This window comes from Mytilus galloprovincialis, chromosome 2 (genome assembly GCF_965363235.1).
Source record: "Mytilus galloprovincialis chromosome 2, xbMytGall1.hap1.1, whole genome shotgun sequence".
Classification (NCBI taxonomy): Eukaryota; Metazoa; Mollusca; class Bivalvia; order Mytilida; family Mytilidae; genus Mytilus; species Mytilus galloprovincialis.
Window position 1 is genome coordinate 89746104 of NC_134839.1, and position 27997 is coordinate 89774100.

The window sequence follows — 27997 nt, forward strand, 5'->3', positions numbered from 1 at the left end:
TTACAAGAGTTTCAATTTATTAAATTAAGATGCAGTTAAATACATAACATAAGTATTAAACAGAAAGACAGAAGCAGAATTCACCAGACAATATAAATATCATAATAATGCCAAGCATCAACTATATTATGTTTACATTTAGCAGTAATCATAAAGGACCCTGTATTCATGTCCTTATCCCCTTTTTCTGCTAATATGATACTTCCAACTTCTAACTTCTTCATTTACAGATCATATGTATACAGATCAAGATTTGATTACACTATATGACTATACTGTATTTCAAAAATATCTTATTACAAATTCAATTAATAAGTATTGCACATAAAAACATGGGTTTGATTTTTAAGGTTTATTTTCATGGTATCCCTCTCTTTCTTCCTTATGTATAACATAGGCACACATTCTTTGAAAACCTTTGTTTACTTAATTGTTGTTGAAATACATAGTGCTGAAAATTTTTGTCATCAAAAACTATAACCAATTACAAGTAATGAATTGTATGATTAACACATTAGCAATAGTCATTACCTATTATTTCAAACACAGACATAAAGTCATGCAAGAGTATTTTATATACAATACACTAAAGAACTTCTATAATTGTGTTGTAGAAGCTGATTTTACACTTGTGTAACCTAACTAGGTATATATATATACTCTATCTAGAATAATAATTACTAGTTATGTACACATATAATGATTTGTACAAGGAACATAACATATATCAAAAAGAGAGATTGCATAATTGATCTTTTATCTATTTCCTCTGTCATGTGTATAAAGTCTCTAAATAAAAAAAGATGATTTTGTGAAAAAATAATGTGTATTATGTTATTTATGTACAATAATAACATAGCATTACTATTCATACATTCTGTGAATTCATATATTTTTGTTGGTGGTTTTAGGAAAAATTTTATTTTCATAGATATTTGATTTTGAGGATTTGCCAAAACCTGCATACAAGGCTATAGTAAATTTGTACTTGGTTTTACATATTAGTAGTTCACCTATACCAACCAATCTCCTCAAATTGGTGACACAGGAATAATTATAAATCCACAGCACAAAGGTTTATATATAACTTGGTTTTGTTTAGAATTACCAGTGAGTAATATTTCACATGTACAAACATAATTAGTACGGAGAGCTATGTGTTTCATTCTGATCAATCTTCAGTGATACACCTACTAAAAAATTGCACTCTTAACTTGATCGTGAAAAAAAATAATTTCAAAAAATATTTTGTTTTGATTATTCTTTACATAACAAAAATGTGAGTCTTTCAAGTAAAAACATTTGCAGACTGCTACAGCTTTTAAACATAAAAATATTCTTTAAACTTTGGAAAAATAAAGTTTATGTTCTTCATCAAGGAAAATACTTTCATTTCATCTGATCTATTCAACTAACAATGTCTTTAAACACAAAGATGAGCCACATGTACCGTCTATTTTGAAATTGTTTGTTAATATGTGTTCCCTTTTTCCCAATAGTATACATCACTATCTGTCCTCAAATTATAAGAATATTAATATAATAAATACAAGACAAGCACTTTAAGTTACATTGCGCAGGATTAAACTTTTGTTCCACCTATTCACATAGAATAACAAGATGACATAAGGAAGACATATGTTTCTACCATCATATAAAATATCATTACACTGGAAACAAGACAATACATAATACAGACTAGTATAACAAATTGCATGAAGCAATATTTAAAAAAGTTTAAAACTTTTATTTAAATTGATAACATTTCCTGAAAATTGCTGTTTCGTTTACTTTCAGTTATACAGTTAATAAATGATGAATTCATATTCTATTAATATATATTTCATCAGAAAAAGGTAAAATGTTGGTTTGGCATACAGAAATGAAAAGATTAAAATAACCAAATGGTAATACATAAAATGTCTTGATTGTTCCCATAAACAATTTGGTGGGAATAAAAACAGACAATGATAACATATTTGTGATATTAAAAAGTAATGATAACATTGTGATATAAATATTGTTCTGAATAAAATTGAAATTTATAAATTAACACAATTATTTGTACAAATATTTATGTTATTTAATAAATAGTTTAGACCATAAGTATTGCTAAAAACACTCTAAATGTATTCAAGATATATTGAGTGAATAGTACATTTTCAGGCATGGATAGCTTATAATTCTTATCATCATGAAGGGCTAAAATGAACTATTTAAAGTTTTTAATAAGTCACAGATTTTTTAATTTATAAATACATATAAATTTGAGATAAAAGCAGATAAATCTGCTGAGAAGATACATAATACTAAATGATTGTAAAACAAAGGCTTGATTTAAATGTTCTATTATCCATCAGTTGTACAACATCCCTTCCTCAACTATCTCATCCAGCTTCTCAATGAAGGGCTTGACAGTACTTTTTTATAAAGGCATATACAAATCACCAGTCATTCTCAGTATTTAATGTTGAATATGGAGGAGAAAGGGAGACAATAACAATGAGATTCAAGATACATAAAAGGAAAAGTATAGAAATAGTACAGTTTGTCTTTGTTTGAAGTTTTTTTTGGGGGACAAATGTCACAATATTGTCAGTATAACTAGGAATTTGGCTTCTTTTGGAAACTCAAAATTCAATAAAGAAACATTTTGTTCACAGAATTATTCATTGGAACACCATAGTTTTCATTATTTTATTTTTCATCATATTTTCTGGGTTCTTTTTTATACCCAAGTACAATCAAACATTGCTTAAAACCTAACTATAAACAAGAAAATTGACAGAAAAAAAAAACAAATCTAAGGTTCTTTTAAAGGTCCAAATGCCACTTCATCATTTTGGCTTTTTGCAACATTTATGATGCCTATAGGCTTAATAACTGATAATTTTTATCAATATTCAAACTTAATTATTATTCTAGAATTAATACACTTTTGTTGAATTTTCAATTTTTAATAATGACGATTAAACACAACAGACCCAAAACGATTTGCTATGCTTTACCTAAACAAAAACCTACATGACCAGTGTAATATAATAGAAAACCAATTACAAATAAATGCACAATGATCATTGATGCACAATATTCATATCAATATAAAGAATTACAACAGCAGTACAACAGAAGATTTTTAAAGCAGTTATGCTATGTTCAAAATATAAAGACAAGAAAAGCACACAAAATTAACTTTATTTTGTTATTTTGTTATTTCATTTTTCAATGAAAGTTTTTTTTCTACTAAAAACAGTGTTTGAACTGTAATGGAATAAACACTTTGAAATAAATACAGCAATCTCATTAAAATCCGATGTTCTGACATTGGAGGGTATCGTATCAGAACATCCAATGTGGAGGGTAGCGTATCAGAACATCGGATTTTAATGAGATTATAAATACAGCTGAAAAAGATTATAGATTTTACTTTAAATGAAATACTAGTAATCAGCATAAAGACATATAAACCTTAAATATGTATTTTTTGCAATCAATATTTATTTATTTATGACACTTCAGAACTGGTATGACACCATCATCTATATTCAGAAGACTTATCTGAAGCTGTTCATACAATGTTTAACACTGGTAGCAGTAACATTTAGATCAAGCCTGACTAAAATAATACAATGTCATGTTTAAAAGGCATTCTATGTTCAAATATTTGTTCATAAAATTGTACATTTTCTCTTGGATTTTTCTTTTTTTCTGATCTTTCCATTGTTTTGTTTACTAGCTTCCATCTTCCTTGACCTTATTTCCCTCATAAGATCATAAAATACCTGAAATGATAAGAAAATGCAAGGTAAACAATTGAACAATAAAGATGTAAACTTGATGAGATTTTTTTAAATGTGAAATTCATGTTTCAGTCAGAAAAAAAATAATTTTACAAGTAAATGTTAAGGCGATCAGGGAAAACATATTTTAAACGTTTTGTCAGCCACTAAGTCAAACTGTTTTTAAATTCATCATTACAGAAAACTATTGAGGTCATAGACCATAAATTAGTGTTTTGCAAATGTCACAAATTTTGGTAATTCAAAATTATTCCCAATATTCAAAATTGTATAAATACTATCCAGTTAAATTTTTTATATAACATCACCAGTAGTTATTACTTTGATGAAAAACACATAAAAACCCAGTTATTTATTTCTCTGTGTCCCATGAAGCATTTGTCTCATACACATCAACCACATTCTGTAAACAATACTAGACCAACTGTCTAATGAAAATCAAAGTCCAAGTAAAAATACTAGACCAACTGTCTAATGAAAATCAAAGTCCAAGTAAAAATACTAGACCAACTGTCTAATGAAAATCAAAGTCCAAGTAAAAATACTAGATCAACTGTCTAATAAAAATCAAAGTCCAAGTAAAACTGTTTGGTCCAAATTTGGCTGAATATTTACAATTTGACTCACTGTGTATCATAGAGGAGAATACATCCCTGAACTATTATAATTGTTGACAATTGTTTATCAAAGTGCTTGTAAGTATTGACAGAAAAGAATGCTTTCATTTTGAATTGTATTTAAAAACTAGTTGGAACAATGAATTGGAGTTGTCTTCCTTTGATTATTATTATAGCTGAATGTTCACGTTTGGAACAGACTGTGTATGTAATTCTGCTCCACTTATGTTAGTAGAGTGCATTATGTTTCCTGGTTTATGTGTCCATCCCGTATCAAATTTAAGTTTTAATTAAAGTAGTTAATTTAATCATGAAGTTGTAGTCAGTTCAAATTGAATGAACCATGAAGTTGGCTTCAAAACAGTAATTTGGCATTTACTTTATCCACATGTTTCAAGTTGATGAGACTATAAGTTTTTTTTTATATCTATCATGACCACATACTTTACCCTGATATGGGAGTATCAGACAGACAGGCAAACACAAAATGACACACTACTATCAAAGGTGGTGCATAAAAACTGTACTTTTGATTATTTTGTTAAAACAATTCTATAGCTCGAAACTAGAATTTCAATCAAAGAGTTGAATAGCTCTGAGGGGAAAGACGGCCCTTGTCTTCTTTTTTTATTTTTTTTTGGGGGGGGGGGGGGAGGGGGTAGGGGTATCTTTTGATAGTCTTCATATAAAGAATGAAAAAAAGAACAGCTAGAACATGTAGAAAGGTTGACAATATTGAAGTCAATTGTTGTTGTTTAATCTAATTTTGTTTCCTTAGTTTAGGATTCAATTTGGACCAAGAGATCTGCATCTTCTTAATCTAAACATTCGATTAAAGTTGATAGTTAATTATGTAAAATTCAACTGATTTCTGTCATTTAACAACAACTACAATGTTTTCTGAAATCTTAATTGTGTACCACTGAACTGCAGGCTAGGCCATTTTCCATTTTTTGTGACAGTACTCTTAAGATTTTTAATTTTTTTCTTAAGAAAGTTAGGACTGAAAAATTCAATTTCATTTAATTTTAAATTCCCATTGATAAAGTTCCCAGTTACAACTCTCATCACAGGGATACAGGTACTAATAAAAAATAATATGATTGATGTAAACTGTGTGAAGCTTGTTTCCAGATCCTACATTTTGAAATATTTGTAAATTTCATGAATAAATAGGTTTAAACTATAAATGCACCTTTTTTTTTATTTGTTTGTTTACCATTACAATGATTTATTTGTTGGTACACAAAATTTAGTTTTAATGGAAGACTACTAATCATATACTAAATGTCACATTTTCAAGTTTTATTCTAGTGGATAATTACATCAATTGAGGTGCTCCTGATTTGGAGGAAGATTCACAAAACAGATTTTTTCAGAAAAAATGAAAAAAATCGTTTCTCTCCCCAATCTCATGTATCTCCACAGACTCTGTTTACTTTGAAAGTTATTGACCTACAAATTAAAGTATTGCATGTTGATGTTTGAATCATCTACAGCAAAAATAATTATGTTTAAATTTAACAAATAACAATTTATAATTAGTGCACGAACTCTGAGAATGATTTAAATAACCAGTGAAGGATATCCCTGCTTCTGCATAGTGTGGCATTCCAGCAATGACGTCATTATAAAATATAATGTAGGTTGGATATATTTAGAATATCTCGTCATACTGATTTTCCGGATTGTAAAAGAAACGTAAATAGTGTAAAAGAGAGCTCAAAATACGATAATTTCGCTAGAAACAGAAGAGAAATGTGTAGAAAAGTGTTTAAAGTCAATCTAATTCATTTGTGTGTTTCCTTCTCATCAATCTCAGTAAGATTTGTTGTGGGGGTTTTCCACACTATAAAAACAAAATGAATGATGTGAGAGAATGTCACTCTGGTCAACCCCATAGGGGATTCACGGCTTGAAGCCGTCTTTCCCCAAAAACATTCTACTGATTCAACTCCCACAATTCTAGCAAAGTTTAAATCAAAGTCATCAAAAACAAAAGACAGCTTACATTATAAAACATGAACTGTGTATAAATTTCCTAAATATCTTCATAAGCAAACTGGAGAGTATTGCAAGATGTCTAGGTTAACAATGGAACAGATGAATTGATGGACAGACAAATGGTCAGTTATTGCCATTTCGTGCGGATGTTTTCCTTTTGCTGAAACTGAAGATCTGCAACAGAACCAAATTTCAAGGACAAAATATGTATCACAAAAGAATGATTACTTAATCTTTTATTACTTTGAAGCAGTCTCATCTGCATCTCACCAAAAACAAGGTAAGTGTGTGTTTATATGGATTTTTAAAAATTTAATTCAAGTACTACTGTTTAATGACAAGCACTCTAAATCCCTCGTACATCTACAAAATTTAATAAATTGCTTCATATCCTAAACTGAAGGGACCATACCTTCCTTTTGTGGTCATAAACCTTGTGTTAAAATTTCATAAATTTCTATTTACTTTAAACGTTATTGTGTGAAAACCAAATGACTTCGTACGATGCAGACAATGATGACAACGTGATACCAATATACGACTGCAATTTTTTTTAAGCTCATATATAAACTAATAGGCATTTCCATAAAGACTATGAAAAAATAATCACAGCTCTGTTAAGATGTTTAACATTTTGTTTCTTTTTAGCTTGTTAAAATAAGGGCCATAACTCATAAATATCCTGAATTTGCCTATTGTTCTTAGTAATAGTGTACTTATATGGCATATTAAAAGGATGAACAGACCGATTCTATAGCATAAAAGCCACTGTTATAATGGTTATAAAGCAAAATGGGGCATGGACACATGATGATCATGATAATCCATAAATAGATATCAACAAAAGATCATGATCGTCATTAGTCTGGTCATTCAGGTGGCAACCTAAAACAAAATAAGACATGCATATATTTCTTTTGTGTAATGAAGATGACAAAAAGGTGTATGGATGACATATACACAGGAAACCAAGGATACTGGTATTGATATAACAACTGTGCATTATAAAGTCTGTGTCATAAAACATACATATTATTGAAATAAAATTACACATTGTAAGTAATAAGCAATTGCATAGATAATTGACATACTCTTCATAAGTTATCCTTATAAATATAAAAGTTAGTGTGTGAATCTCAATTTTCTATGAGATATTGGCAATGTTACAGTTAGACATGTAATTCTATCAGCAACAGCAAAGTTGACACATATATTGTAGCTCATTTATGATAAGAGATACTGTAAAGTTTTGACCAAAGTCTCCAGTTAACTGAATTGAAACATATCTCTGTTTACTCTACATGCAAAAGGTGCATGGTAAAGCATGTGGAGTGATCAAGTGTTATCAAGCAAATGGATGTTGCTGGGGTAAAACTGAAAGGTTGTCAGCTAAATTAAATAAGCCTAAATAAATAGGATGGTAGGATTATTGGAAATTAAAATTTTAACAAACCTTAATTTTGATAACTGGTGGTTAGTACATTAACATTTTGTTTTTACAATTGAAAAAGACCAAACAAAAATATAAAATAAAATAAAACCTTTATTTTGATTGCAATACATGTATGTGAAATTACAATATTTTTCAAGCTTGTAAAAGAGTGAATGTTTTTTTTTGCATTTTTATTGAAGAATGCAACATTTCTGTTGATTTTTAATTTCTTTTTGCTCATCTGCATCAGCTTTAAGTTTTGGAACATTTGAAGATTTTAGAGTAGCAGATTTCTTGTAAGGCAATGTATTTGACTTTCCACCAGCTCTTGGGTTTAACTTAGCTTTGTTCATGATGCGCAATAAATCATAAAACGCCTGCAAACAAACAAATCAATAAAGAAATGAGCACTGGGATACTTTATTTCATGTCAGTAAAAAACAGTTAATAGGTTTTTAGTCTCTTGTCATGTAATAATTCATAGGACACTGGGAAATTGGTTTGAAATTTTGTATTCACATATACATGAATTGATAAATTGCACTGGAACCAAACTTCCTGTATCTATTCTAAAAGGTTTTTAAATGTACTGTAATTTCAATCAATTTATGAAATAGTATACTATAAATACTAGCACTACATTAAATAAAAATAAACTGTTTACACAGAAATTTGTCTCATGTACATAATTTTGATAGTAAAATGCAAATGAGCTATACTTAAAAAAAGAAACAGTAAATTAAATTATGCAAAATACTCCAAGTTAAGCAATAAGGATTACAGGAACAGGCCCAAATAATTTCTAATGTATAAGATGTCGCCAGAAAAGCAACCCTTTTGACTCGCCTTCTGCAACTTTTGTCATGGGCAATAATGATAATTCAGACAAAGGAATATGATGATTTACAGAGCATTTTTTCTTTTGGCTCAATTGACTTCTGAATAAAGGTAATAAATATTAAATGCATTGAGATTTGTTTTTTTGAAAATTCTTAATCATCACATTCATACAGTTTGAATCAGGACTAAAAATGTTTCAATTAATTTCTTTTCTATTCAGAAATAATTAGAATTTAGAATTAAAATTTTACTTGAAGCATTGAAAAAGATAACATCTGCTGTGCTGTTCATAAATTATCTGAAGGAAATCTTCTTGAAAGTACAGCACTCAATATTACAGTGTAAGAAGACCTGAATTTTGTTGATTTCTATATCTGTTTAAAATAGTTTGAGCAGGCTAAAATCCAGCTTTGATACAGTATTATTCACAAGTGTTTAAAAGGAGGAAGATTGAGAGTTCAGAAAGTTTTAATGCGCATGTTTCATGTTGAAGACCTTGTTAGTTGTTGTCTTAAGTTAATAGATTTAATAATACTTTTCTCTTTTATATGTTGTTGGATTGCAGTTTCATTGCCATTTATCTAAAAACAGATTCTTTTAACATTTTTACGATCCAATTAGAAATATACTTTGCAGTTGTAAATTTTTACTTTTCTCAAAAGATAAAACCTGCAGCTGCATGAATAAAATTTGACAAGAAATCAATGTTGTATATGTATATATATATATACACCCTGTTTGATTAGTGATCATACTAACATCAGTAATCATAGAGTGTTGATATCAGTTAACTGAGGAAGATAGAAACACCCTGTACATAGTTTATCTATGAACATCATTGGAAACAGATGTTTAAACAAACATTAATACAAATGTAATAACAAAAAATTGTATCAAATACCTAAATATTTGCTGAAATTCAACCGTCTCTCTCTTTATTATATACATTCTTCTTTAAACACAAAATTAATCTAATCTATCAATTCAGAGGCACTAGTACTGCTGTTAATTACAAATTTCAAATTTCACCACATTAACAGGAAACCCAATTTCTTTTTTAAAACATATCAAAAACCATAAATTTTACTTTAAATGTCTTTAGTATGCACAAGGCAAAATGAGGGGTGTACATCAATGAAGAAGCAACACAAAAAACATGCCAAATGAAAAGAGTGCAACAACTGTTTGCAATAATATATTGGTACAGACATCAATATAACGTCCTGATAAGGCTTTATATTACACAGAGTTTACACAAGTTGTGAAGGCACTTCTTTGTGAAATAATGGACCTATAGTCAAATGTATTTCAAAATCTCTCCTATTTGCAAAATCAAAATTAAAAATATTTATCATTAATAAAGAACTGCACATTTGGTTTAAAAATCTAATTTTTTGTATTAAATATCCTTGAAATGGAAAAAAAATCAGGCAAAATTCTCATGTTTTCCCAAATACAGATTCAGAACTGTTAATTTAGTCAATTGCCCATGATGCACCACTGTTTGGGTAACAAATTCAAAAGTACAAACAGTTATAAAATCATGACCCTAAGTTACATAACAACAGTTCTAAAACTTTCAATGCCATTCATAATTTCCCATACTATATGCCAATGATGACAGTAGCTTACCCTAATCACAATATATAGTATTTAAGACCTGGTTTTAGCAGGTTAATCGTTAATGTTTGCTTCAGTGTTGACACTATCTAGTCTTCATCATTAACTGGTTAAAGTTTGATCTGAAATTATTACCTTATCAACATTAGCCCTTGTTTTAGCTGAAGTTTCTACGTATGGAACTTTCCATTGTTGACATCGTTGTTGGGCTTCCTCTACAGGGACTTGTCGTTTGTCTTCTAGATCAGCTTTGTTCCCAACCAACAGAAAAGGAATGCTGTCGTCACTTTTATCACTATTAACATTTTTGACACGTAAAATTTGCTCCCTGAAATTAGAAAACTTTTTATTTAATTGGCCTGATTCATACATTATAAATAAACAGAGGTATAAAAGGTGTGTTCTACTTGTGAAAGGGCAACTCTATACATTATGAATACTGTTTATTCTTTGAAGAGTCAAAGCTGTAAAATGTATAAACAAGAGTAAACACTCTGACATGTCTAGCCTGCTTTACTGATTATGATTGACTTTGTATAATGTTGAAAGACTTCAAGGTTAACTACAATTTAGAACATATCACATAAACTAAACAAAATGATTTATGATTGTTCTCGGAGTGATTGTTTGATTGGTTGTTGGTGTTTTAACACCACCACTTTTAGGCTGTTTCATATCAGTTTTTATTGGTTGAGGGAGCCAGATTGCCTGGAGAAAACTATGACTTTGATATGAAAACTGACAATTATAGTCAATTAAGACATGGAGTTGAGTCACCCGCACAAGAGGAGTTCAAACTCATAACCTCAGTGTCATGGTCAAGTGGTACCTATCTTACCTGTCTGACAGACAAGTAGACTTTCAATGATTTTATATATTTACTTAATATGATTATCCTTTTACTCATAATAAATGAGAAAATCACTGAACTATTTTAGAAGTCCATTAACCATGAATATGAGGTCAAGGACAAGACATAAGAAAGTTGGACATTTCAGAACATGAGAACTGTATGAAGTATCCAGGTGACCAGTTTTCTACCTGCTTTAAGTATAAAGCTTAATACTAATAGTTTACACGTCTGCTGCAGGATTGGCATTCCTCAACTTTCAGTCTGAGATTTTCTTCACAGGCCTCTGACAATGAATCATTTTGAAGTTGCATCATATTGTCACAGTTGTCTTTTTTGAAAATAATTTGTGTATATAATAACAACTCGCTTTTTATTTTGACAAGCCTAAGTGTTTTTTTTTTATAGGAAACTTGCAATTGTTTGCTTTAATTTTCACAAAATGTTATTTTAACATTCCATTAATTCAGGTAATTTGTGTTTCACTCTTGTTTTTCAAAACTACATTAACCTTATTTCTAACTAATAGTACTACTTTAAATGATCTAAAACCTGTAAACTATGATGAATCATTATCAGTTGCATAACTTATATTATGTCTATTAGGCATCTGCCTCACAAAATATTTGACATGTATAATAAATAATCAAAATTTTAATTCTTGTAGGCAAGCAAGACAAACAATGTTCAGAACCCTATATAAACAAACTCTTCTCCAGAATGTTAGATTTAAATTATTTTCCTCACTACAAATAATGAGTTGTACTACATTACTCACAAGAATAAAACCATGATATACATGTATATATATAAAATATAATGATAATATTAGACTGAAAATGTTTTATTGAACGTAGGACTACAGGTTCTAAACATAGATCTACCAACTCCTATCTATACAAATAATTGGAAACTTTTAGATGAGAACACATGTAGACCAGATGCTCCGCAGGGCGTAGCTTTATACGACCGCAGAGGTTGAACCCTGAACGGTTGGGGCAAGTATGGACACAACATTCAAGCTGGATTCAGCTCTAAATTTGGATTGTGATTAAATAGTTGACACAGCATAGGTTTCTGACACAGAATGAATGTGTTCTAATGAACTTAAAATTTTTGTTTTCTCTTAGAGCAATTCACTATGCTGTTGAATATTAATCCTCTCAAAACAAGAATGTGTCCTCAGTACACGAATGCCCCACTCGCACTATCATTTTCCATGTTCAGTGGACCGTGAAATTGGGGTAAAAACTCTAATTTGGCATTAAAATTAGAAAGATCATATCATAGGGGACATGTGTACTAAGTTTGAAGTCGATTGGACTTAAACTTCATCAAAAACTACCTTGACCAAAAACTTTAACCTGAAGCGGGACAGACGGACGGACGGCACGGCACGACGAACGAACGGACAGACGGACGGACGGACGCACAGACCAGAAAACATAATGCCCCTCTACTATCATAGGTGGGGCATAAAAATGTTTGAAGAAATTTTCTTTTTTATTTATGAAATTTCAAATGAGAAAAATTGAACCCAATTTTTTTAATCACATCCCCCTTTCCCTTATTCCAAAACTAATCTCAATTAAAATTTCTAATGGAGTTTGCAACAATAACTACTCATTTAAATACATCATAAAATATTAAGATGTAAAAAAAACTGCTTGTTATCACTGAATGTTATTTATTATAATTTATCAGTTGGTAGTAAAAAGTGAATATACATTGTATATTGTATATAACAAAGATTTAAGTTGATTCTGGACAAAGAAAGATAACTCCAATTAAAAAAAAATCTTGCTATTGCACAATATTTTGCAATTAGATATTTCTTGCTTACTATTCTGGACAAAGAAAGATAACTCTAATTAAAAAAAAATTTGCTATTTCACAATATTGTGCAATTAGATATTTCTTGCCATTGCGCAATACTGTGCAATTGAAAAGACTTGCTATTGCACAACACTTAATATAATAATTTTAGATCCTGATTTGGACCAACTTGAAAACTGGGCCCATAATAAAAAATCTAAGTACATTTTTGGATTCAGCATATCAAAGAACCCCAAGATTTCAATTTTTGTTGAAATCAGACTAAGTTTAATTTTGGACCCTTTGGACTTTAGTGTAGACCAATTTGAAAACAGGACCAAAAATGAAGAATCTACATACACAGTTAGATTTGGTATATCAAAGAACCCCATTTATTCAATTTTTGATGAAATCAAACAAAGTTTAATTTTGGACCTCGATTTGGACCAACTTGAAAACTGGGCCAATAATCAAGAATCTAAGTACATTTTTAGATTTAGCATATCAAAGAACCTAACTGATTCATTTTTTGTCAAAATCAAACTAAGTTTAATTTTGGACCCTTTGGACCTTAATGTAGACCAATTAATTGAGAACCCTGAACAGTTGGGCAAGTATGGACAAAACATTCAAGCCTGATACAGCTCTGAATTTGGATTGTGATCAAATTTTTGACATTACATGGGTTTTTTTTACACAAAACAAATGTCAAGATTTTACAAATCAATTAAAGATTTCTTCTTCAAACTTTTTAAATCTAAAATTAAATAGTTGACACAGCATAGGTTTCTGACACAGAATGAATGTGGTCTAATGAACTTAAAAGTTTTTTTTTGCCTTTGAGCAATTCACTATGCTGTTGAATATTAATCCTCTCAAAAAAATGTTTGAAGAAATTTTCTTTTTATTTATGAAATCTGAAATGAGAAAAATTTAAACCCCCCCCCCCTTTTTTTTCACATCCCCGTTTCCCTTTTTCCAAAACTGATATCAATTCAAATTTCTAATGGAGTTTGTAACAATAACTACTCTTTTAAATACATCCAAAATTTTTGTTTTCTCTTAGAGCAATTCACTATGCTGTTGAATATTAATCCTCTCAAAAAAATGTTTGAAGAAATTTTCTTTTTTATTTATGAAATTTCAAATGAGAAAAATTGAACCCAATTTTTTTAATCACATCCCCCTTTCCCTTATTCCAAAACTAATCTCAATTAAAATTTCTAATGGAGTTTGCAACAATAACTACTCATTTAAATACATCATAAAATATTAAGATGTAAAAAAACTGCTTGTTATCACTGAATGGTAAAGATTATTTTAATTTATCAGTTGGTAGTAAAAAGTGAATATACATTGTATATTGTATATAACAAAGATTTAAGTTGATTCTGGACAAAGAAAGATAACTCCAATTAAAAAAAAATCTTGCTATTGCACAATATTTTGCAATTAGATATTTCTTGCTTACTATTCTGGACAAAGAAAGATAACTCTAATTAAAAAAAATTTGCTATTTCACAATATTGTGCAATTAGATATTTCTTGCCATTGAGCAATACTGTGCAATTGAAAAGACTTGCTATTGCACAATACTTAATATAATAATTTTGGATCCTGATTTGGACCAACTTGAAAACTGGGCCTATAATAAAAAATCTAAGTACATTTTTGGATTCAGCATATCAAAGAACCCCAAGATTTCAATTTTTGTTAAAATCAGACTAAGTTTAATTTTGGACCCTTTGGACTTTAGTGTAGACCAATTTGAAAACAGGACCAAAAATGAAGAATCTACATACACAGTTAGATTTGGTATATCAAAGAACCCCATTTATTCAATTTTTGATGAAATCAAACAAAGTTTAATTTTGGACCCCGATTTGGACCAACTTGAAAACTGGGCCAATAATCAAGAATCTAAGTACATTTTTAGATTCAGCATATCAAAGAACCTAACTGATTCATTTTTTGTCAAAATCAAACTAAGTTTAATTTTGGACCCTTTGGACCTTAATGTAGACCAATTTGAAAACGGGACCAAAAGTTAAGAATCTACATACACAGTCATGACAGTTAGATTCGGCATATCAAAGAACCCCAATTATTCAATTTTGATGAAATCAAACAAAGTTTAATTTTGGACCCTTTGGGCCCCTTATTCTGTTGGGACCAAAACTCCCAAAATCAATACCAACCTTCCTTTTATGGTCATAAACCTTGTGTTTAAATTTCATAGATTTCTATTTACTTATACTAACGTTATGGTGCGAAAACCAAGAAAAATGCTTATTTGGGTCCCTTTTTGGCCCCTAGTTCCTAAACTGTTGGGACCTAAACTCCCAAAATCAATACCAACCTTCCTTTTGTAGTCATTAACATTGTGTTTAAATTTCATTGATTTCTATTTACTTAAACTAAAGTTATTGTGCAAAAACCAAGAATAATGCTTATTTGGGCCCTTTTTTGGCCCCTAATTCCTAAACTGTTGAAACCAAAACTCCCAAAATCAATCCCAACCGTTCTTTTGTGGTCATAAACCTTGTGTCAAAATTTCATAGATTTCTATTAACTTAAACTAAAGTTATAGTGCGAAAACCAAGAAAATGCTTATTTGGGCCCTTTTTGGCCCCTAATTCCTAAAATGTTGGGACCAAAACTCCCAAAATCAATACCAACCTTCCTTTTGTGGTCATAAACCTTGTGTTAAAATTTCATAGATTTCCATTCACTTTTACTAAAGTTAGAGTGCGAAAACTAAAAGTATTTGGACGACGACGACGACGCCAACGTGATAGCAATATACGACGAAAAATTTTTCAAATTTTGCGGTCGTATAAAAAAGCTTCATCAGCAACATTTTATATTGGCAAATTTCCAATGAAGTTATTTACATAAAGTTATTGGCAAATAAAAATAGAAAATGACATCATAGTCATGTCTGGCAAATTTCCAACATATATTATCAACTACTATTCTATACAAAGAAAGATAACTCCAATTGAAAATTAATTGCTATTGCACAATATTGTGCAATTAGATATTTCTTGCTATTGTGCAATACTGTGCAATTGAAAATTTCTTGCTATTGCACAATACTTGATATGGAATCCTGATTTGGACCAACTTGAAAACTGGGCCCATAATAAAAATCAAAGTACATATTTAGATAAAGCATATCAAATAAGCCCAAGAATTTAATTTTTGTTAAAATCAAACTTAGTTTAATTTTGGACCCTTTGGACCTTAATGTAGACCAATTTGAAAACTGGACCAAAAATTAAGAATCTACATACACAGTTAGATTTGGCATATCAAAGAACCCATTTATTCAATTTTTGATGAAATCAAACAAAGTTTAATTTTGGACCCCCATTTGGACCAACTTGAAAACTAGGCCAATAATTAAAAATCTAAGTACATTTCTAAATTCAGCATATCAAAGAACCCCAAGGATTCAATTTTTGTTAAAATCAAACTAAGTTTAATTTTGGACCCTTTGGACCTTAATGTAGACCAATTTGAAAACAGAACCAAAAATTAAGAATCTACATACATAGTTAGATTCGGCATATCAAAGAACCCCAATTATTCAATTTTTGATGAAATCACACAAAGTTCAATTTTGGACCCTTTGGGCCCCTTATTCCTAAACTGTTAGGACCAAAACTCCCAAAATCAAACCCAACCTTCCTTTTATGGTCATAAACCTTGTGTTTAAATTTCATAGATTTCTATTTACTTATACTAAAGTTATGGTGCAAAAACAAAAAATAATGCTTATTTGGGCCCCTTTTTGGCCCCTAATTCATAAACTGTTGTGACCTCAACTCCAAAAATCAATCCCAACCTTCCTTTTGTGGTCATAAACCTTGTGTTAAAATTTCATTGATTTCTATTTACTTATACTAAAGTTATTGTGCGAAAACCAAGAATAATGCTTATTTGGGCCCTTTTTTGGCCCTTAATTCCTAAACTGTTGGAACCAAAACTCCCAAAATCAATCCCAACCTTCCTTTTGTGGTCATAAACCTTGTGTCAAAATTTCATAGATTTCTATTCACTTAAACTAAAGTTATAGTGCGAAAACCAAGAAAATGCTTAGTTGGGCCCTTTTTGGCCCCTAATTCCTAAAATGTTGGGACCAAAACTCCCAAAATCAATCCCAACCTTCCTTTTGTAGTCATAAACCTTGTGTTAAAATTTCATTGATTTCTATTCACTTTTACTAAAGTTAGAGTGCGAAAACTAAAAGTATTCGGACGACGACGATGACGCAGACGACGACGACGACACCAACGTGATAGCAATATACGACCAAAAAATTAAAATTTTTGCGGTCGTATAAAAATGAATATGAGCAAATAGCATTTTTTTAATTTGACTGGACAAACAATCAACACACTTGGATCAAAAACAAGGCAGATATTTTATACTGCTCCACAAAATTAATAAGACTGATTTTTTGTATGGCTGCATATTTTCTTTCAAAATGAACCCGTTATAAAGGGTATTTCAGACTTCATAAATCTTGTACTGTTTTGTTTTAGGCCTGTATTACATGCTGTAAGTATACATTTATCTTGTATTATATAAATTTGATTTCCTATATTTAACACTTATTTCCTCATTACATGCTTGAAGGAAATGAGTATTGATAACAAATCACATAGAGCATAACAACAAGATAGTAACATTTTATCATCAAAACATAGGCTTTCTATCCCTTTTTACTGTAGCTAATTCAAAAGTACAGTCTGATCATCTTACTTGTTAAACAGACTTGGCCAAAGTCCATATGTTCAGATACTGAATAAGCTTAATTACTGCATTTCATTTCTGGAAATCCAAAATCACCAAAAAGAGAAAGATACATTTGTACATTGTGTGGATGCATGTATGTAAAAAAAAATAATTCTTTAAATGATTAAGTACAACTGTCATTATTGTATTTTTCTAAGTTACAATTTTCTTTAAATTGAGGTAAATTATGTTAAACAATAAACATGTTAAATAATAATGCTTCTTTACATGTAGTTTATTTCATAAATAAAGGGAGATACATGTTAATGGTAAACATAAATTAAGCAGCAACACAACAACATAGGGTTTGTAAAACATTTGTAACAAGGGTGGTATAAACAATTGTTGTCTTCTTATTTTTTGTTGAGATTTAGGTGTTTTTAACCTAATGTATTAATATAGTTGGTCATCTCATGACTCTTTGATATAACTGCATCCTTATGCAAAGTTAAATGACTTCAGCTTAAAATGTACATGTATCTTATAATTTAGATGAGAACAAGACTTAAATCTTATGCTTCATTAATATTGTAAGCCACTGATATCAATGAATGACATTCAAGTCAAGAGTATATATGAAAACTGAACTTTACACAAAAAGGCACATATCTTAGTACAAATACATGCAGAGCTTTCTGTGCACACCCTAATGGAGTAGAAAATTGTCAAAAGACTTTGTCTAAGAAATTGGTGATCCATACATGTATATGTTCTATTTGACTTGGTCAAAAACAAAATGGATAAATTTAGAGAAACAAAAAGTTGACAAATTCCGGTCAGACTGGCTTAATGTATGTCAGTATGTCAGCTATATGTCAGTATGTAAACTGGTGCTAGGGGCCCTCAGCCCTCTTAAACTTGCAAAGAGGCAAGAGTTTTTTTATCAGTGTTGAAGCCTCACTGTGGATTTGAGATGAAGAATAAAAGAGTTGTTCTTTTGCCTTGCATATACTGATTTTGTGTCATGAATGGATACCCCACACATGCCATATCCTTTCTTATCTAGCGTATTTAATATCAAAAATGCATTGTATAATGCAAAAATAGAAACATAAAATGGCAATATTTAAACATGTGAACTTTGCAAACCATTCAGGTGCAGAACTGAAAAATTTCCATGAAAACAAGTTATGCCAATATCATACTAATACAACTGTATACAAATTTCATTATTCTACCACTAGTTATTCCACTTGACTGATCTAATCACTTACTAACTTAAATCACCCCTGCTTCCAGAAACACCATGATTTGTCTTGCTAACACGACTTATAACTAGTAGTGATGGGATATATCTTAACACTCAAATAACAGGGACTAAAATGATTGTTAAAAAGCTGTATTCAACATGACTACCCAGATCAAACCATTTTCTACAAAATGTAGAATCTACATACATGTAAGGTACAAGAATGCATACGAAAGCCACTTATTTGAAATATCAGCTAAATAATCTTTAAAAGATGTTATCTTTGACTGTAAAAAATCTAGTCAATAAAATTGAGAATTGAAATGGGGAATGTGCCAAAGAGACAACAACCCGACCAAAGAGCAGACAACAGCAGAAGGTCACCAACAGGTCTTCAATGCAACAAGAAATTCCCGCACCCGGAGGCGTCCTTCAGCTGGCCCCTAAACAAATATATACTAGTTCAGTGATAATGAACGCCATACTAAACTCCAAATTGTACACAAGAATGCATGTCAAATGCTCAATTTTGAAGTTCTCATAGCAGACATTAATACAAAATTTGCACTTTATCATTTGTTTATGGAATACCACAAATTCATTGACTCATTGCTTTCAATGTTAAATTCCGCTATTTCAAGCATGAATGGCTACATGTACTTTGTCTTAAGTTCAAATGCAGTTGCAATGATATTCATTTAAGGAATGACTGTAATATTTTTTCTGTCTATGAAGAAATAACATAAAAAATTTGGTGCACACTGAATAACGCGCGTAGCAGGTTATTTAACAGTGTGCACCACGTTTTTTATATTATTTCGAATAGACAGAAAAAATATTACAGTCATTTCTTATAATTTAATTCTAAATTCCATTTTAAACCGTAGAAAACCTTGAAAAAACGTTGATGACGTCACGGTCACATGACTAAATTAGGTCTATGGTCTGATAACAAAAAAACATCAGCCTATCAGAAGACGTGTTACATCCAAAATTAAATTATATATTTTTATTCAAAATAATGTGTACTATCTTGTATGTTTTTTTTCTAACTGGATCCAAATTAGTGGGCATGGTTCTATATATTATGAGGAACTTTGCAACACAGTAAAAACCTTCATACTGCAAGAAGAAATTAGATCTTAGATATCCAAAATAAGTTCTAAAATATTAAATAAGTAAGTTTCCCTAAACATGCTAAAATATTGACTGACTGCATCTTGGTAATGTCCAATTTCTCATATTTTTTTAAATTGTATAGAAAAAAAATTTGAACATTTTACAGCAGTTAACCAGATGCTTCGCAGGGCGCAGCTTTATACGACCGCAGAGGATGAACCCTGAACGGTTGGGGCAAATATGGACACAACATTCAAGCTGGATTCAGCTCTAAATTTGGATTGTGATTAAATAGTTGACACAGCATAGGTTTTGGACACAGAATGAATGTGGTCTAATGAACTTAAAATATTTTTTTTGCCTTTGAGCAATTCACTATGCTGTTGAATATTAATCCTCTCAAAAAAATGTTTGAAGAAATTTTTCTTTTTATTTATGAAATCTGAAATGAGAAAAATTTACCCCCCCCCCTCCATTTTTTTTTTACACCCCCCTTTCCCTTTTTCCAAAACTGATCTCAATTCAAATTTCTAATGGAGTTTGCAACAATAACTACTCATTTAAATACATCATAAAATATTAAAATGTAACAAAAGGTGCTTGTTATCACTGAATGGTAAAGATTGTTTTAATTTATCAGTTGGTAGTAAAAGTGAATATACATTGTATATTGTATAAAACAATGATTTAAGAAGTTGATTCAACTACTATTCTGGACAAAGAAAGATAACTCCAATCAATTGAAAATTTCTATATTTCTTGCTACATGTATTGCGCAATACTGTGCAATTGAAAATATTTGCTATTGCACAACACTGTGCAATTGAAGATTTCTTGCTATTGCGCAATACTGTGCAATTGAAAATTTCTTGCTATTGCACAATACTGTGCAATTAAAGATTTCTTGCTATTGCTGAATACTGTGCAATTGAAAATTTCTTGCTATTGAACAATACTTAATGTAATAATTTTGGATCCTGATTTGAACCAACTTGAAAACTGGGCCCATAATCAAAAATCTAAGTACATGTTTAGATTCAGCATATCAAAAAAGCCCAAGAATTCAATTTTTGTTAAAATAAAACTTAGTTTAATTTTGGACCCTTTGGACTCTAATGAAGACCAATTTGAAAACAGGACTAAACATTAAGAATCTACATACACAGTTAGATTTGGCATATCAAAGAACCCCAATTATTCAATTTTTGATGAAATCAAACAAAGTTTAATATTTGGACCCTGATTTGGACCAACTTGAAAACTGGGCCAATAATCAAAAATCTAAGTACATTTTTAGATTCACCATATCAAAGAACCCCAAGAATTCAATTTTTGTTAAAATCAAACTAAGTTTAATTTTAGACCCTTTGGACCTTAATGTAGACCAATTTGAAAACGGGACCAAAAATTAAGAATCTACATACAGTTAGATTCGGCATATCAAAGAACCCCAATTGTTCAATTTTTGATGAAATCAAACAAAGTTCAATTTTGGACCCTTTGGGTCCCTTATTCCTAAACTGTTGGGACCAAAACTCCCAAAATCAAACCCAACCTTCCTTAAGTGGTCATAAACCTTGTGTTTAAATTTCATAGATTTCTATTTACTTATACTAAAGTTATGGTGCGAAAACCAAGAATAATGCTTACTTGGGCCTCTTTTTGGCCCTTAATTCCTAAACTGTTCAGACCTCAACTCCCAAAATCAATTCCAACCTTCCTTTTGTGGTCATAAACCTTGTGCTTAAGTTTCATTGATTTCTATTTACTTATACTAGTTATAGTGGGAAAACCAAGAACATGCTTATTTTGGCCCTTTTTGGCCCCTAATTCCTAAAATGTTGGGACCAAAACTCCCAAAATCAATCCCAACCTTCCTTTTGTGGTCATAAACCTTGTGTTAAAATTTCATAGATTTCTCATAACTTTACTAAAGTTAGAGTGCGAAAACTAAAAGTATTCGGACGACGACGACGCAGCCAACATCAAACCAATATACAACCAAACAAGAATGTGTCCCCAGTACACGAATGCCCCACTCGCACTATCATTTTCTATGATCAGTGGACCGTGAAATTGGGGTAAACCCTCTAATTTGGCATTAAAATTAAAAAGATCATATCATAGGGAACATGTATACTAAGTTTAAAGTCGATTGGACTTCAACTTCATCAAAAACTACCTTGACCAAAAACTTTAACCTGAAGCGAGACAGACGGACGGACAGACGGACGGACGCACAGACCAGAAAACATAATGCCCCTCTACTATCGTAGGTGGGGCATAAAAATTTTTATTTTTGCGATCGTATCAAAATAATTGGTGCAGGTATTTTACAAGCTTCTTTGAAATATTTTTCAACCATGTCAAAACTTCAGATCATGAGAGATTGAATTAGTTCAAAGGAAATGATATATGAAACCAACCTAAATTCAGCTGTGGCTTGAAATGATTCTTGTTCTGTTATTGAGAATACACATAAAAATCCTTCACCACTACGAAAATAATTGTCTCTGATTGCAGCATAATCCTCCTGTCCTGCAGTATCTAAAATGTCTATCTGAACTTCCTCACCATCTAAAACAACTTTCTTCCTGTAAGAATCAGCTTTTGTTGGTTCATAATCCTCTACAAACTAAATGGAAAAAAATGACCAATTGAAAATTCATCATGAGTACAAAATCCAAAATAGTTTTTATTGTGTTGACAACTATATTTTATGATACTTATCTTTTAGGAAAATTAAGACTTAGGTCAATGGCTTCCTTAACAGTAGTCTTATTGTTCTTTAAGCATGTTAAGGAGATCTAGAGACCTCAGTGGCTGATTGGTCTAAGTAGTCAAACTACTGTATCACAGTTCAGTTTTCTCCCCAGGGACTTTTAGCATCATGGTTATGTGATGCTATCTAAAGTGGTTCTCTTATAGGTTGCAATTGTGTTATGGATGTAATGCTATAATTTTTAAATACGTGATGGTATTTACACCTGTTACCCAGGATGCTAAATGAAATATCTGGGGAGAACACTGTCACTAGCCTCCAACACTGAGCTTGTATGTTCCACTCCTGCACATGGCAGATGCTTTTGACTTCAATCTTAATTGATAAGGAATGTTGTTTTCTACCAAAAGACGTTGGTTCTCTCTGAGCACTCCAGCTTCCTCCACAATAAATAACTGACCACCACAAAATAGTACAAGTGTTAAAAGTGGCATTAAACACCAATCATTCAATTAATCAATCAAGGCATTAGTTGAATTATGCCAGTACAGTATTACTGAAAAAAAACTAACCAAAAACATGTAGCTAGATCCTAGAAGATTGACAAACATTTAATGATTTCTTTCAAAAGTATTGAGTATACTTCAGTCGAATTGTAAATGTCATGACTGTAAAATTGCTTATTGTTATCATTCCATATTTTTATATGTAAAATATTATTTTCAATACAACAATATTCCAATAAAACATTTTGTATACATGTACATTTGTACATGAACAGGTACATACTATTTAAAAACTTTAGTAATGAACAATCTCTGGAATTATCAAATTCAATCCCAACATGTTGACCAGACAACAGTATTGACTTACCTCATCATACATAAACTGTAATGTTAATGCTGATTTTCCTACACCTCCACTGCCAACCATTATCACCTTGTGTATAACTGCTGGCTGCTGAGCCTTTGCCTTTGACATGATGTCTTTTTTCTGATTTCCCAAGAATATACAGCTACACATGGTAAATAAAGTGTAAACAATTATAATCTATTTAGGTCCTATAAATAGGTATGTAAAGGATTCAAAAATTACTTGATTACTCATATAATGACATATCTTCTATTTTTAGACATCAAAATCAATACAAGTATCAATTTAAACAAACCTTGAATAAATGAACTTAGAAATGTGATTTTTAAGTTAATATTCATCAATTGAAATGTAATATGTTCATGATTCTCAAGAACCTTGTTGAAAAACAGAGATTAATAACAGGCATATTCTAAAAACATTTAATTCATTATTCTCGTTCTGATATCTTCGATTGTGAACTGTTGGTTTTACAATTTTTCATTATTTAACATATTAATTTAATCAGTTCCACTGTTACATTGGTATTTGTCATAGTGGCAAGCCATGATAATGTTATTGGGCAGATATTGAATATTTTTAGGAATAAATAGGATGTTTCAATTTAATGAAATACAAATTTCATTTGGTAAAGTGCAAAAGGTTAATCAAGCAGAATTTGTCATCCAATTAATATATTTATAGTCGAATACCATACCATAGCTTAAACAAAATTGCAATGCCGTAGGGAAATATCTCCAATAGCTGTTAAGTAACAAAGAATACACCTTATTGCTATTTGGAGACTTGAGAATTTGTTCTGCCTGAACTATTGGCGTCATACAAAAAAAATCACTTTTCAATTGTGGAGTCAGATATTTGTACATGACGTAAAAATTTTATGGGAACCTTTGTGATGTCCAGTAATGGCGTACAAATAGTGATACGGTTTATACTGAATAGTCGTTCAACACAATCAGATTAAAAGACAGATCATACTATACTCTCTTACTATAAAACTTCTGTCCAAGCTTCGTAGAAATACAGGATAGTTTAAGGAAAGTTATCAAAATTTCAAAAACTTTAACCACCGACAAATGACCGAGTGAATATTTGAGGACGCCTCCGCCACTGACGGAATGTAGAATTGCTATGTCTCGCTTTTTTGACTAAAGTCAAAGGCTCGGCAATAAGCATTTTACAGGGAAATTCACTCTTCTGGAACCAAAATTCATTACAAGGAAACATGAACAAACGATGCTAAAATGTGTTATAAGCTAATTTTTTTTATACAAATAAGACATATAAGTAAAATGATCAATTAAAATACCATATTGTTATTATTTTAAGCATGTCACTTATTCAATTTGCTACGTTCTTTTAAATAACGGCAATTTAATGGTGCCTTTATTTATGGAAACGGCAAATATTTGCCCTCCCCTAGAGTGCTTCTATCCAAAAAAATTGCCATTTTTGTCCTATTAGAATCGAAATAATTCATGGTGGCTTTTTACTGATTTTACCATGGGCTGGCCCTTTTTGCTAATTATTTAACACTAGCGACAGCGAGGGGTAAAATAAAGACATAAAGGACCAACCTGTGGTAAGATCAATATAAATTCAAGCCCCCAGTCATTATTTTTTTCACAGAGTTAATTTTGATTACAACATCTTTAAAATTCATTCAATGATATTTTCCACTTGTATCACATGCTTTGAGAGATTTCAACAAGACTGAAATGTTGAAGAATACATCCTTAAATGTCAGCCTTCAAATTTTTTATAGTGTACATTTAATCTGACAAAACCTGAGTATTCCAAAAGGCCTCTAAAACAGAAAGTAACTACATATGGTTGGAGTGTTTTCAGATCCTTGGATAATGGATCTGTATTCTAATCCGATTGAAAAGAATATAGATTATATTATAAAGTATATTTTCATCATATTTGGTATTTCCCAAACTGTATAACAATATATATAGTCCAAAATAAGTAGAATGTATCCATTACAGAACAATTTCTGTGTTTATTTTTATATAGTGTTTCCTGCAGATTGTTTAGGTGTTTTCTTGATGCACTGCGCTTTTAGGGAAAAAAATTGGCACCCTGTCCCTTTTTCATCGTATTTTAGAACGGCCTGTCGTAATTTTAATTTTGGTGCTGCAAGACCATTTCGAGTTATTACCCTTTAAGGCCAACATTTTACTGAACATTGCTGAATTTCAATCATTATTATGTTTGAACAGTTTGGAGCAACAGAGTACAATATGATTCACGATTAAATTTGAATCTAATAGTGACAACATCTATTCGTACCTCTACGATCTTAAAATATTAGACCATTTTAAAGGGATCCAGGCAATCATTTGAGTTATAATTTTGAGATGAAAAAAAAATGTATTCTTATGATAATTACATGAATAATCCGATGTTTGTATATATATTTTTTTTTTATACTATTCGGTCTGTGAGGACGTCAGAACACTAAGGCCTAAAATAAAATATTGTTGGTTTCCCCAATCCCGACCGACCCTGCAAAATTGGTGCTACTCATAAAATTTTATTGTCAAAACTAAGTGAAATATTATTTTATTCATTGTGGATTTTCAGGAATGCCGGATTGTCCGATAATGTCAAGCTTTTAGGAAAAATAAAATTATTTCCCTACCTACCTACCCACACCTGGCTTGGCAGGGTCGGGATTGGGGAAACAAACAATATTTTAATTTAGGCCTAATAAATATTCTACATTAAACATGTTAAATGTGTCAATTAATATTCATTGGAAGTTATAAACGTCAGCAAAATTTTTTTTCTATCTTTTTAACTAGTCCAAATAATTATGACTTCTTGACAGGAAATTATACTTTTTTTCTTTGATGCCTTACATCGACACTATAGTCACAGTCACGTAAAATTGGCACCATGAATTTTGTCGAAATGTTTTTAAATATCAGTTGCATCCACTGGAGGTGATGTTTTTCTATTAGCAGTAGAAAAATCCTTTCCAAATATCAACTACTGTCCTACCATTCATTGTGATTGCACTGTATAATCCTGACCTTCACATTTTTCAAGATTATTTACATTGTAAAACTGCCGTCTTAGTTTCTTTGAACTTTGAAGATCCCTTATTTACATAACATTCATTACTCTCCGCCTCCGGTAATATCCTTGTCATTGATGTGATACAATTTCCCGTGCTTTTTGCATCGAAACAATAAAGATAATGAAATGCCTTGAGAGACCTGAGAAAATAGACAGCAAGTGGAACTCCACAGCAACACTTCCAGTAATAGCAATTTTGGATTCCACCATACAAAATAGTCTTGGATTATGTGAAGGTCATGATTTTACAGTGCAAACACAATAGAAGGTAGGACAGTAGTTTATTTTTTGAATGTCAGAATGCGGTTGGTACTTTAAAATTTTTCAACCAAAAACATGGTACAATGTACCAATTTTGCATGACAGCGACTTTATGTCATGATTATTTGACTACTTTTTAACATATTAAAGCTTTTTTCCATGTTTCTATCTTTATTAATTTGAAATACTTGTAATAGCAAGTTCATTTGATGCCAAGTTTTTTTTCTTGTTGATAAAGTAGCCTTGTTGTTGCTTGGTTAGCCTTCTTGACTAGACTCTAAAGGGAGACCCCATAATTATTGGCATAAATTGGTAGTTTTATCAGGAAGTTCCACAACCTGTATAAGCTGTTATGCTATATAAAGTTGTCAATGGGATAGTTTTACGACATCCACATCAAATACATTTGAACTGTACACTGAGTTTGATGTTTCAGTAATTTAAGTAAAACTATAAGAGATTAAATGAAAAGGGTGTGTCAAAAAAATATGACTTAAAAATCATACACGAGAATATGATGAGTCTCGATTCACAATCGCATGTGGTTCTAAAACTTGGAGTTAATTTGGGTGATAATAACTCCAAATGCAATGTAAATGACAGCATGCAATGACTCTTGCAGGGACTCTACCATAGACTTGAAAAATAATTAACAAATTATTTTGGTCACAAACTGAAACCCAATAAAATGTCATTTTTGACAGGTACTTTATATCTGCTTTAGTCAAATTCTTCTTGTAAATCGTATAAACACTTACCTTTATTTAATAGTTGCACAATTAACCTGTACAATAGACACTAGTATCAAATTCAAGCCATAAACACAAGTTTGTAAACATTTAAATTTCTCCAGCAAAGTGGAAATGGTTCAGTTTTGTTGCATTGTGGGTACCCATTTCGGTACATGCATTTTACGGAACACTGAAGAAAATAAACGACACGAATTAAATCAAAGAGAAGTAACT

General features: G+C 30.7%; 1 protein-coding gene across 3 annotated transcripts; it reads right to left on the reverse strand.

Moving 5' to 3' along the window:
- LOC143064805 (ras-related protein Ral-A-like) lies at positions 1-27946 on the reverse strand. 3 transcript variants are annotated; one of them, XM_076237921.1, is made up of 6 exons: positions 27791-27946; positions 23685-23826; positions 22516-22724; positions 10449-10641; positions 5743-5872; positions 1-3782 (listed from the first exon to the last, which is right to left on the reverse strand). In XM_076237921.1, the coding sequence occupies exons 2-5, from the start codon at positions 23790-23792 to the stop codon at positions 5744-5746; spliced, it is 639 nt and encodes a 212-aa protein (XP_076094036.1). In that variant the 5' UTR covers positions 23793-23826; positions 27791-27946; the 3' UTR covers positions 1-3782; position 5743. The 3 variants fall into 3 exon arrangements, with proteins under 3 accessions (XP_076094036.1, XP_076094037.1, XP_076094035.1); XM_076237922.1 differs by lacking the exon at positions 5743-5872; XM_076237920.1 differs by lacking the exons at positions 1-3782; positions 5743-5872 and adding an exon at positions 7947-8230.
- Between the last annotated feature and the right edge of the window lie 51 nt (positions 27947-27997).